This window comes from Maylandia zebra, linkage group LG8, assembly GCF_041146795.1.
Source record: "Maylandia zebra isolate NMK-2024a linkage group LG8, Mzebra_GT3a, whole genome shotgun sequence".
NCBI classification, from domain to species: Eukaryota; Metazoa; Chordata; class Actinopteri; order Cichliformes; family Cichlidae; genus Maylandia; species Maylandia zebra.
In genome coordinates, this window is record NC_135174.1 from 17,889,428 (window position 1) to 17,902,422 (window position 12,995).

Genomic DNA, 12,995 nt, shown 5'->3' on the forward strand with positions numbered 1-12,995 from the left:
AACAGAATGACAGAAAAAGAAAAGATGATGGTGTTGCAATGAACCAGTCAAAGTCCAGACCTCAATCTGACTAAATGCTGTGGTGGGTGAAGTCCAGAAACCTGAAGGAATTGAAGCAACATTGCATTTACTTCTGCTAAATTCTACAAGTTATAACCTACAAGCAATCGGGTGTACTTCATTTTTTCAACTGATGGTAAAGCTTCACGAGAAAACTCCTTTTAACACCGCTGTTTTATGTGAAAAGTAAAAAAAAAAAAAAATTACCAGAGCATAAAATATCTGAATACATAATATGTTCAGTGAAGTAGCTTGCATAGCAGTGATGACAAGGACTTAAGCTCACACAAATACAGTGTTAAACATTTACTAACTTCATTCATCAAGTTTAAAAAACAGCAACAGATGTCTTTGGTGTAATTTAATTTGTGGTGATTTAATGCATCTGTTTATTCTAGGAATCCATGCACAGTTCAGGCAAACGACTAAATGCATTAAATTATCCTATAAGCTAACAAAAACATGTTGTACATGCAGGACATAGTTTAACTGTAGTGGTTGAAATCCAGATTTAAAAAGCAGCTCTCAGGGAAGCTTTTTAGGGCCCCTTGTGGCGTGGGAAGTTATCGATTTCACCCGGTTGTAATCTAACCTTGAGTACAGTACTGAGTCCGTTTTGGGGGAGCGTACATTATGTGGTAAACCGGCGCACTGGAAGCATCACTGTAAAAGGTCTCCTGGGAGCTCACTGCGGCCTTGCTGCGGGAGGTTATGATCTTTTCTTAAGCATTAAAATAATGGACTGTAACGAGATGACTCCTCCCGGTGCAAGCATCGCTCTGTAACGATAAAAAGAAGAACGAGTGAAGCAGAAATGTGACAGCACTTGTCAGGAGACTTCAGAGCACTGACAGCTCCCGGTTTGCCCGTGCAGGGGCACCAACACGGACGAGGAAACCCCGAGGATCACGGCCTCCTGTCCGGATGACACCGACAGGAGCCAGCCACACTGGTCTTTATAGCTAGCATTAGCTAAGCTAACAAATGTCTTCCCTGATTTCGAAATAATTGTAAATGGATAACTTAATACAGACAACTTTATTTGAGATGCGGGGAGCTCGGGGGTGTTAAGGAGTTTGCTGTCGCCGGTTGGACGGATAACATCCTTTCTGGGGTTGTGAGTGCTGTGAAAACTGCAAAAGGTTCTCCAGGTAAGACTTCTACTGTAGCTGGCGTTAGCTCGATTCATCACTTGACCCTAGCTAGTTTGGGCTGTGTAATAGGTTCAAATCCTACATTTTATAGGCAAAGTTTGAGTCGTTCTGCCGATTGGCATAGGATAAGCTGACAGTTGATGGGAGCGCATCGCTTTTGTGTTGTTGTTACCAGGATTTTGATTAGCACCTTTAGCTTTAGCCAAGTTTGGCATTCCTCGTCCACTCGATCGGTCAACAGTATCGAAACGGTTTTTTTCACCCACTATTATCAAGATGGTTTTGCTGAAAGGCTGCTCGAATTGGGGAGCTATGAGCCCATGGGATTGCTTTTGATGTTGAGATTGAGCTAGATAGTATTTCTGTTTAGGGAACTTGTGCTTTCTAGGATTGTTTTGATACACAAGTGAACGGGCTTGCTGGGCTGCCTGCTCAGAAATGAATATCATTATTTTATTATTATATTCTTTGGTGGTTTTTGAGCTATGACACGTCTCATATGTGCTCTCAGATTTAATTTCCTTTTTCTATTATTATTATTATTATTATTATTATTATTATTATTATTATTTTTATTTTTTTTAAACCTATTTCTTGAAATTAATTTCAGAGTGTCACTTTAAGCAAATTTTCCCTGGTGTTTGTGTTTTGAGGAAAGCGTTCCTTTGAGCAGCAGGCTGTGACGTTTACTGATCAAATAATTGCCTAGGTTACCATGCAAATGTGACAAAAGGTGTTACATTTTCCCAGTCAGACCTCAAGCTTGTTGGGTCACTTCCCTAAATCAGAAAGTGCCACACAATTCAGTGTATGTCATTCTAACTCAAACCAGGTCTTCCACATAAGTTAAATATTTGTGGCTCAGGAGGTAAAGCAGGTCATCCACCAATCAGGAGGTCAGTAGTTCAATTCCTGGTTCCTCCAATGTGAAATCTGGGACGTTAGATTAAAAGTGCCTAGGTAAAAACAACTTGTGTGAATGAGACTTGTAATAAGAGAGTGCCCAAATTAACTAGAAAATTGCTATACAAGTACCAGTCCATTTACTGTTTATGTCTTACTTTCTAGGCATGATGGAAGGACTTCATAGCCAGGCTATCAGCCTGGATCCACGAAGGCAGGAGCTGCTTGAGGCTCGGTTCACTGGAGTCGGTGTGGCCAAGGTTGGAACATTTTAACATTGTAATGGTTGTTTTGTTGCTTAAAATGACAACAGTTGCAGGTACAGGTCATTTCTGTGGATGCTGGACTTGATGCATGTTGTTTTTGCTAAATTTTGCAATTCTTGCTGAATTAATTCCTGGAATTCATCCCACAACCCCACTGTGAGTGCAATTGGTTAGAACTCTTGTGTTAGTCTTTCAGTTGAGGTATGCTTAGAAGTCCTCTCTGTTTACAGTGTGCCCTCTGTTCAGGAGGTTTCTTCAGTGCTGTGATCTGTTTTCATGAGCTAAAGGTACAACAAGACAAGCTCTGTTTTGGCTGACACAGGAGCTGGCCGGCAGCTCTTTGTTTCAGTGGAGGATAGTGACACTTAAATGGCACAGCAGCTGAAGTTCACAGTATTGGCTGTGCTTTGCTGTACCCTGCTGTTGAACTGGGTATTAATAAGTGAGGGTGCACATCTGAGAAAATGGCAGCTCCTAAGAAAGCAGCCATTTTTATTTATTTATATTTTAAATGCTCTTACCTATATTTCACTCTTAAATTTATTGTCAGGACTGCTTGCTGTGGTATAGGAGGATAAATGATGTAAGGCTGTGGGTATGATACCAGTGGTATACAGTGGATATAAAAAGTTTACACATCCCTGTTAAAATTGCAGGTTTTTGTGATGTTAACAGTGATACCATAAGTCATTTTCCCCACTTTTCCCACCTTTACCTTACTTAACTCAACTGAAAAACAAATATTAGATAGTACACCCTACACTTTGTTGAAGTACTGTTTTGATCCAAAGATTCAATATTCGTCTAAATATTGATTTAGATATATGCTTCAGGTGATTCTCGTGTTGAAAGGTGAAATTCGTCTTCATCTACAGCTTTCTGGCAGATGTCTTAAGGTTTTAAAAGCATGATACTGCTGCCACCATGCTTCAACATGGATATTGCATTATGCCACTTATTTATTTGTGTTGTTGATTTTTAGGTTTGTTTTGTTGTTTTCTTTCCCCCTTTTTTTTTTTTGTTTTTTTTTGTTTGGGGCTTTCTGTATGCATGTGTGGCCAGTCTCCTCAGATCAATGTAAATTTTCCACCCTTCTTAATTTTAAACTTGATGATTTAGCAAATTGTAGCTGGTCTTGGACATTTTTCTTTGTCAGAAATGGCTTCCGTCTTGCAACCCTACCCCATAGTCCTCACCGCCAGAATTTCCTGCAGCTCCTTCAGTGTTGCTGTAGGTCACTTGGTAGCCTCCCTGACCAGTTTTCATCTTGTCTTTTCATCACTGTTGTCCCATATTTCTGCCTTTTTATTTTTTTTAATGACTGGCTTCACTGTGTTCCATGCTACATCCAATGCTGTGGACACTTATTTATTTATTTATTATAAACCTTTCTCTTGACTGATGCCTTTCAATGATAACATCTCTTTGATGCTTGGCTTTTGCTCTAGTTTGCAACGGAGTAAATGTTGGGAAAATCCTACTAGGGCAGCTGAACTTTATTTGGGGTTAATCAGGGTTTCTTTTAAAGTAAAGTGTGCGTGTTAGTCCCCATAGGGAAATAGTTCCTCTGCATTTAACCCATTCACCCAGTGAAGCAGTGGGCAGCCACCAGTGCAGCCCCCGGGGAGCAGTGTGTAGGGTCGGTACCTTGCTCAGGGGTACCTCAGGGTAGCCGTTCAGTGGAGTCGAACCCCCGACCTTCCGATCATGGGGCCACCACTCTACCTACTGAGCTATCCCTGCCCTTAATTAATGGCAGCTGTGTACCCAAGAAGATTGATTGCTGTGATCTAATCAAAAGGTGCTTTAAGAAAGCATTAGTTTAAATGTGTGGACACTAATGCTGGTTATTGTACTTTTGTTTTTTGCTTTTTTTTTTGTCTTCAATTAAATGACACATGTTATAGGTCACATTAAAGTTTGGAAATGAATGGATGGATATATATATTTTTTGACATTATAGATATCCACTGTATGTCTTTGAGTGCTATTTAGGACGTTGCAGTCAAACTGTAGATGTTAATATAAAGGAATGAGAGGAGTTGTCTGCTATAGTTGTGACCTTGAAAAGCGTTAAGCTAGCAGGCCTTAAAAAGCATTAGCCTCCTGCCCCAGAAAGCCTGCTGTTTCTTCTTAGTCCCATCAGGCTGTGCAGAGTCTGGCCTTTAATGACCCTAACCAATTCAGCCAACTGGAAGTCAAGTGAAGATTAGCAAGGTGATGTGTGTAATGCGCACTCACAAGGGTCATAGTGTGACAGTTGTGAATTCTGCCATAGTGGTTGGTGTTTTATTTATTGTTTTTGTTTTTTTGTTTTTAAAAAATAATACTGCACTGTAGAAATCTGCAATGAAATGAATTGGAGAGTAATGCTGACAGACTCTAAACAGGCCACAGACGTCTTTTGCTTTATCTCATGCATGCAGATCATTTAAATATCCCGTATCACACATTTTCAGTTCTGTCCATAAGAGTAGTTAATGATTAACCAATCGGGTCTTTGTCTCTCTTCTTTGCTGTAGAGTTCGGCCAACAGCGAATCATCCAACCAGTCTTTGTGCAGTGCAGGATCACTCAGTGACAAGGAACTGGAGGTTGGTTTTTGATTTTTGTGTGTGCAGCTCGCAGGTTTTCAGTATTAGTTGTTTCGAATTAGTTATGTATTTTGTGTAGTACATGCAGTAGTGTATGGAAACACTTTGGTATGGTGGAGTTTTGTGAATAATTTATCAACCTGGGTTTTTTTTGTTTTGTTTTTTTACACTTTAATTAAATAGTAACAGAATTTAATATTTAATGTGTTTAAAAGAAATTGAAAGAAAACCAATAATTAACCCAGAGAGAGAGGAAAAAATGCTTTTGTAAATTTTAGTTCATGCTTATGGATAAATGGGGAACCTAGCTGGCTTAAAGAAACTCACACAAACATGGGAAAACATGTAAAGCCCTCAGAGAAAGAATCATTATCCAGACTTAATCCTGAACCCTCTTGCTGTGACGCAATGAGGCACAGCAATAAGCCAGCATACCACCTCATAGGCAAATTTAAAAACCTGGTATGACTATAATATGACTGGAAGCACTACAAAGTTTACTAAATACTAAACTCGAATAAAAAAAACTGCTGTTAATGTTATTATATTTTTTCAAAAGTTTATTTTAACTAAGAGACTCGAACTTAAAGCTCTAAGACTTACATTTATACAGTTTCTTTGCTGTTAATGTGGTTAATTGATCAATTCTAAGCTGCTTTTTTGTGTTTGTCAGACACCAGAGAAGAAGCCCAATGACAGAAGCAGGAAGAGGAAAGGAGACACCTATGACAACAACAGCCAAGGCAAGTCCACATACATCTTATGTGTTTAAAGCAGAAATGCCTCTCTGTATTGGGAAATGATCAGCTGCTCAACTTTAAAGTGTTGCACCACTTTAAGTTTGGTGTTAAATAATTGTTTAAAAAAACTGGAGTCTTAAAATACAAAGTTGTAAGAGTCACATTTACGTTTCCTTTACTATAAAAGGCTGTTTTTGTTTACAGGAAAGGGAAGAGTGCAAAAAATGAGCGATTACTGCGATGTGAGTACAAACTGAAAGGACATAAGATGCTTTAGATTTGTTGAATGCATGGTTTCATTGATGCTCATTGTTTTCAGTTCTGAAGCTTTCCTCTTTCATACTCTTGTCCTGGTTATATCAGTACTGCCCTTCATTGATCCTTTGCTAAATAACCACTCTGTCCTCTTTGTTTCTTCTCTTTGTCCTGTGGTCAGTTTGCTGGTAGCAGCGGCTCTGGCACAAGTCCTGCTCGAAGCATCCCTATGCTGGTGCGCTCGTCTCCTCAACATTCACTGTCTAATCCTATGGTGAGCACAGCATTCGTCTCTGTTGCACCTTTAGCCAGTGTCAAAGTCAACCGATGGTTGTGAGTTTTCTTCTTTTCTGGGAGGACTAACTGGCACATCTTTGGTTTGTCTGCATCACTTAAGTCAGTGGTTTTAGTGAAATGGGAGCTAACTTTTCTAGTGCTGGTGTCATGCCTTCAGTTTTGGGCTTAACTGGCTGGGATTTAAAGCAGGGAACAGTCCGGAAGATCAATGTGTACATTACACGAAACATTTGCTCGCACTAAATGTGTAAGCTTCTCTGATGGCTGCATTATATAATTGATAACTTGGTTACATGCCATAACTTTCCCCCCAGCAACCAACAGCCCTGTAAGCAGTAATTTATGGCGTTGGGGTTCTAAATGAAAGGAGCAATAATTGACTTTCTGTGGCATCCTAGTCAGATGCCTGAACCACCTCAATTGGCTCCTTTCAATGTGGATTAGCAGCGTTATCCTCAACTCGGCAGACCGCTATCTGCAGCTGTTTCAGCAGGCCAATGCTCACCACTATCTGCCAGAGTAGAGCTTTTCTGGATCCGGAGCATATCCAGACCTTCACCAGCATTTAGTCCCATTATGTCTCCAAGGAAAGTTGTAATAAAACTACTATGGACTGTCAAAACATTTCTTTCTCATTCTTTTTTTTTTTTTTTTGTAAATAAAATTCTCTCCACATTATGTTTTCCTTTTAATGCCTTTGAGCTTCTCTATAAACTGATGCTGTCTGTGAATCTGGGTCTGATATTTTGTCCCCCATGTTCCTCTACTTTTTCTTTCTTTCACTGAAATACAGCTTCAGCACAACAGTCCTTCGTCCACAGGATCAGCCCACACAGACTCTTCATCTTGCAGCTCTGTTAAAACAGCCCCCACACACTCCTATTCCCATAAAGCCATCCAGGTAACTGAGACTGACCCAAATCACTGCTTGACACCTTGACTTTTCTTCTTTTCTCTTTTTTTTTTTCTTCATTATAATCTCAGTCATGTTGAAGCACGTCCCTGGTTTAAGTGTTCTGTAGAGTCTGACAAAACTTGTAAGGTTGCAACACTGCACACCTTGTTATGCCATTAAAAAAGTACAGTACAGTTGGGATGTGGATGCTAGAATTAAAAGGGCATTAAAGGTCTCACACTGCTGGTTTTCTGACATAATAGTTGCAACACATCCAGCTGTTCTTGTAAATTACACTAATTGGCCTGATTTAAAGGTCAGCACTTAAAAGTCACTTCTAATATTTGCGATACCAGTGGCTGATTTTGATGTAAATTTAAAATGATGGACTTCTTTGTTAGTGACCCAAGAGGTTTGTCCACCTTTTGAACGAGATGCTTACTGTGGGCTCGCTACCTTTTGATCTCCTTCCTCAGTCGGACCTGACGATCCTGAAACTGACAGCACTGGAGAAGAGCAAGAACTCTGACCTGGAGAAGAAGGAAGGGAGGATAGATGACCTGTTGAGGGTAAAATCAGCAGTTACTCAAATGTTTCTCTTAACAGATAGCTTGGACCATTGAAAATACAACTGTGAGACGAGTCATTATTGTCCAAATCTGTTGCTTTGTTTATTTGGCTAACAATGACAAATCTCTCAGTAATTAACCTTCACCAGTCCGCTTACAGCTCATCACGCTCGTTAACTTTTAAACGCCACTAGTTTGCTGACATTTACACCACTTTCATTTAAGCTACAAACTGAAATTCTGGCAGTTTTTCCCCATCGTGTCAGTTTAATAAGCGGCCTTGAATCCTTGCTGTAATGAGAATTGGTTGTCAGAGTGATGATGCGTGTTTTGGCAGGCAAACTGTGACTTGAGGCGGCAGGTGGACGAGCAGCAGAAGATGCTGGAGCGCTACAAGGAGAGACTAAACAAGTGTGTGACCATGAGCAAGAAGCTGCTAATTGAGAGGGTCGGTGTGAATATGAATTTGCACAAGTATGTTTACCTGATTTGGGACACCTCTGTAGTACAATGTGAAAACCAAAGAAGTCAGTTTATGCATGTAAGCATTGCCTGAATGTAACTTGTAAAAGGCTTTATGGTGATTTAAGGTGGAACTGAATAGTATTATTTGATAATAATATTTGATACTTCATATCTAGGTTTTTTTTTTTTGCTTTGTTTTGTTTTTTTGTGCCTACAATGTTTTACTCATTTATTTCTTTATTTGTGTTTGAAGTCAAGACAGGAGAAGATGGCATGCAGGGACAAGAGCATGCAGGACCGTCTACGCCTGGGTCACTTCACCACCGTACGCCACGGAGCTTCCTTCACTGAGCAGTGGACAGATGGATATGCCTTCCAGAATCTCATCAAGTCAGAACACAAATGGGCACAAGCGTACATTTAAATTGTTATTTATTTATTTTTTCTATTCAGCATACAGAAATGCTTACGCCAGATTGTCCCTGCATGTTGTAGGCAGCAAGAGCGAATCAACTCTCAGCGGGAGGACATTGAGAGGCAGAGGAAGCTGCTGGGGAAGAGGAAACCTCCCTCCATGGCCCAAACGTTTCCACCCAACCTGGAGCACAACAAACGAAAAAGCAGAAGCAACGGCCAAGAGAGTGATACGTACGGTTACAAGGAGCAGATCACTTTATTGTGTAATAAATGGTGGATTAATAAGCTTGTAGCCTGAATATAATGAGGTTTACTGGTCTGTGGGGGGCCAGTCATGCAGTTTTGTGGTGAGTGGTATTGATGGCTGTCAGTAAGCCGTTAACCTGAACCAGCATTGGGTGAAAAAAAATTTAGTAAGAGGTCAAATGCTGTATATTTAACTCTGTAGATCACAATTATTTAGACATTTAACATATTTTCTTCAGTAAAATCTCACGTTTTCTTTGCTTTCTGTTTTTAATATCTTGTTTATGTAATAATGCATTTCTGGCTCTCTGATCTCTCACAGGTTGTCACTGGCAGAGTATCGCGAGCAAGAGGAGATCTTCAAACTTCGAATCGGTCATCTTAAAAAGGTGCCAATGTTTCTTTTCGCTTTTGTTGTTGTTTTTCCCACTTTTTTTTCTTTCTTTCTTTTGGAGTCACCCGTTCAAACGATGAGGTAGGTGATAAATCTCTGCACTTGTATGCAGGAAGAAGCAGAGATCCATGCAGAGCTGGACCAGTTGGAGCGTGTGAGAAATCTGCACATTCGAGAGCTTAAGAGAATCCATAATGAGGACAACTCGCAGTATGTATCATCCCAGTTTAACATGCCCTACTCAAGCTCTGTGGTGTCTTTTTAAAGCAACAAATACTTTAACAACGTGTTCCTTTGTAGATTTAAAGACCACCCCACACTGAATGACCGATATCTGCTGTTACAGCTCCTTGGAAGAGGTGGCTTTAGTGAAGTTTTTAAGGTAAGCCAGTGCTATTTACTTGGTTTCCATTCCTCATGAATACCTTTTTTGTTCCTTCTTTGTTTTCTAAACTTTGAGTGACGTACAGGAAGATAAGTCTTGCAACACTTCTGTATGCAGTAAACAGCTACTGTAGAGAATTCAATGGGAAATTCAGGCTATTCAAGCTGCTTTGTATTGATGTGAAATGTACCTTTTTTTTTTTTTTCTTTTTTTTTTTACAGGCTTTTGATTTCACAGAGCAGAGGTACGTGGCCATTAAAATCCATCAACTCAACAAGAACTGGAGGGAAGAGAAGAAGGAAAACTACCACAAGTGAGTCTGCCGCTCTGTAAATGTGCTCTCTACGTGTTACTGTGTGATCGGAAATATTTCTTTTATTTATACTCAAGTGATTAATTCGGACTCATTAATTTTTTTTCGTTGCAGACACGCCTGTAGAGAATACAGAATCCACAAAGAACTCGATCATCCTAGAATAGTGAAACTTTACGACTATTTCTCGCTCAACACAGACTCGTAAGTGCTTCATTTCACATAAAGCTCACGATGTGGCACTAATGCGAATGCGATGATTATTTATAAGTGTTTGTTATTCGGTAGTGTTCAGGGCAAAAACTTCAATTTTTATTTTCTCATCTGTAGTTATTATGGATGTTTAAGAGCTTGGGTTTCAGTTGGAAGTTTGTTCTGTGTAGTTTGTAGTCTGTGGCAGTGGCTATGGAGGTGATGAGAGCCTTAGGTGACAATATTTAAGAATTACTTATTAACAATGATACTTTTTTTTTTTTTTCTTCTTTTTTCATAGTAAATACTAGAAAATGTTAAAACTGCTTTGTTTGATGAAAAGAAATGGAAAGCAGAAGCTTTGAATATTTGAATACCATAAAATGAATCTATAGATTTCCAGTAATAATAATTTGGCAGATGCACATGATCTTTTTTTTGTTCATGTCTTTTGTAAACTTGGAAAGTGTTGCTGATATTATCACTTTTTATCACATCAGGCATCTTAGAATATGTTTGAACGTGTAGGTGATCATTGACGCCTTCACAGTTAACCCATGTGTTATCTAATCTGGTGCAGGTTCTGCACAGTACTCGAGTACTGTGAAGGCAATGACCTGGATTTCTACTTGAAGCAGAACAAATCGATGACGGAGAAGGAGGGCCGCTCCATCGTCATGCAGCTCGTCAATGCCCTCAAGTACCTCAATCAGATTCGGCCACCCATCATACACTACGACCTCAAGCCTGGTAATCTCACTGAGTTTTATGGGCAACACACAAATGTGTTTTCTATTCTAAACATAAAAGATCTCTGGCTATGTTTACAGTGTAGGACTCGTGATGCTTGTGAACCCTCATTTTACGTGTTCTGTCACCAGGGAACATCCTGTTGGTCAACGGCACAGCTTGCGGAGAGATAAAGATCACAGATTTTGGTCTCTCCAAGATCATGGACGATGACAGCTACAACTCTGCAGATGGCATGGAGCTGACCTCACAGGGAGCAGGGACCTACTGGTACACATAGACACTTTGCACTGTATTTAGTCACCAAGCAACCAGGATGACTACGCAGGTTTAGCAGATGTGCAACGGTTTCACAGTAATGCTGCTAACTCAATTTTAATTCTGTATTCAGCAAGCAGTTTGAGAATAAAGAAAGATCAGAAAAAAACTTTTTTCTCTGATTTGTTATTTTTGTTTGTCTTGCTTACAGGTATCTACCACCTGAGTGCTTTGTAGTGGGCAAGGAGCCCCCTAAAATATCCAACAAAGTGGACGTTTGGTCAGTAGGGGTCATCTTCTACCAGAGCTTGTATGGACGCAAGGTAACCACTAATCTATATTACAGTAGTTGTCAGGTTTCTGTTTTGTTTTTGAATAAATGAACTTAACAAGTCTGTAACTTGATCTTTTTCAAGCCGTTTGGTCATAACCAGTCGCAGCAGGATATCCTGCAAGAAAACACGATACTAAAAGCCACCGAGGTGCAGTTTCCCCCCAAACCTGCAGTCACCACAGAAGCAAAGGTCTGGTATTCATTTCTTTGAAACTGCAACAAACTTGTTGACCAGTTGGCATAACTATCTGCACAGTGCATTACATATGTTGCATTAACAGAACAGCAGTTAGCCTGAGAATTTAAAATAAAAAAAAAAGTGTGTTCAGCTATAATGAGTCACTTTTTGTCACGGTTTCCCTTTACAGGCCTTCATTCGACGTTGCTTGGCTTACCACAAAGAGGACAGGGTGGATGTGCTGCAGTTGGCCAGTGACCCCTTCCTCATGCCCCACATCCGAAAAGCCCTGGGCAGCAGCACACCTCCAGCACCTCCCATTCCTTCCACCTCCAGCTGCTACAGCAGCAGTGCCTCCAATTCGAGCTAGCTGAAAGAAACTAGAACAAAACCCCAAAGCCACATGGAGACGTTACACCCTTGATGGAGCTCCTCCTTTGCTCTCTTCATGGCAAGAAAGCAGAGCGCATGATGGGAAGGAGGCATCTTAAAAGAGTGAATGGAACCAAAATAATCTATGGTGTGGCGTTGTAGTAGAATATGTGCCCACCACTGTTATTCAAGTGGTGTAAATGTGCCAGCCTCTGGCTGCGGGCTCAGTAGAACCCAAAGAATTGCCCATATGCATGCACTAACAAAACTTTGGCTCATTTCAAGAGGCTTTTTTACATGACGAATATATGAAGCACCTGAAAAATTGCATAACTGTGACAGGCTCAGAGGTATGCTATGTGTGGAAAATCTCTTGCCTATACTCCTAAAAGGCTTTGAAGAGGAAGCATAAATTAAATGTCACCCCATACTGCTTGAAATACATCGTCTATCAAAGTATTTTCAGATTAATAGTTGTCCGTTTTAAATGTGTTCTGATAGAATTGAACCTGGAACTTTTTTTTTAGGAAGGGCTCCGAGTGATGAGGAGTGACTGATGACCAAAGTTCGAGGCCTGTCGTCATGACGTGGCTTCTTTAAAAGGTCATAAATGACTTGACATAGAAGAGGGCTGACTCTAGAAGACTGACTTGTTTGACCAATTTGAAATATTTTACTTGATAACTGGAATTCAGCTTATTTTAATTGTTAAGTCCATATTTTTCCATGAGATTCACCCCCACCTCTAACGCTGTTAAACTTGAATGGTGTGTGGGTGGTGACTGAGTGATTGTTGTGATGCGAGGTAAGATTAAACTGAATTGATGAAACCATTAAAAAAACAAAAGAATATTTGGTTAACTGTGTGGTGTCTCGCTTCATTTTGGGAAATTGTGCAAACTTTTTTATATTAAGTTCAAACATCAATGTGATTTAATATATGCAATCTTAAAAAAAA

General features: G+C 40.0%; 1 protein-coding gene across 1 annotated transcript; it reads left to right on the top strand.

The window, feature by feature from the left end:
• Nucleotides 1–677: 677 nt before the first annotated feature.
• Nucleotides 678–12,889, top strand: LOC101470965 (serine/threonine-protein kinase tousled-like 2). The gene is made up of 21 exons (XM_004567480.5): nucleotides 678–1,211; nucleotides 2,283–2,377; nucleotides 4,906–4,977; nucleotides 5,651–5,720; nucleotides 5,922–5,959; nucleotides 6,154–6,246; nucleotides 7,063–7,170; nucleotides 7,641–7,733; nucleotides 8,071–8,181; nucleotides 8,452–8,588; nucleotides 8,694–8,846; nucleotides 9,184–9,250; nucleotides 9,368–9,465; nucleotides 9,556–9,637; nucleotides 9,862–9,953; nucleotides 10,068–10,157; nucleotides 10,726–10,895; nucleotides 11,027–11,165; nucleotides 11,365–11,476; nucleotides 11,570–11,677; nucleotides 11,856–12,889. The coding sequence occupies exons 2-21, from the start codon at nucleotides 2,285–2,287 to the stop codon at nucleotides 12,033–12,035; spliced, it is 2,106 nt and encodes a 701-aa protein (XP_004567537.2). The 5' UTR covers nucleotides 678–1,211; nucleotides 2,283–2,284; the 3' UTR covers nucleotides 12,036–12,889.
• The last annotated feature ends 106 nt before the right edge of the window (nucleotides 12,890–12,995 follow it).

Bases quoted from the DNA above. Each gene is read 5' to 3' on its own strand.
- LOC101470965 (XM_004567480.5), top strand. From the start codon at position 2,285: ATGATGGAAGGACTTCATAGCCAGGCTATCAGCCTGGATCCACGAAGG. The intron at 11,166-11,364 runs GTACACATAGAC...TCTTGCTTACAG, and splicing joins CAGGGAGCAGGGACCTACTG to GTATCTACCACCTGAGTGCT. The intron at 11,678-11,855 runs GTCTGGTATTCA...TTCCCTTTACAG, and splicing joins CAGTCACCACAGAAGCAAAG to GCCTTCATTCGACGTTGCTT.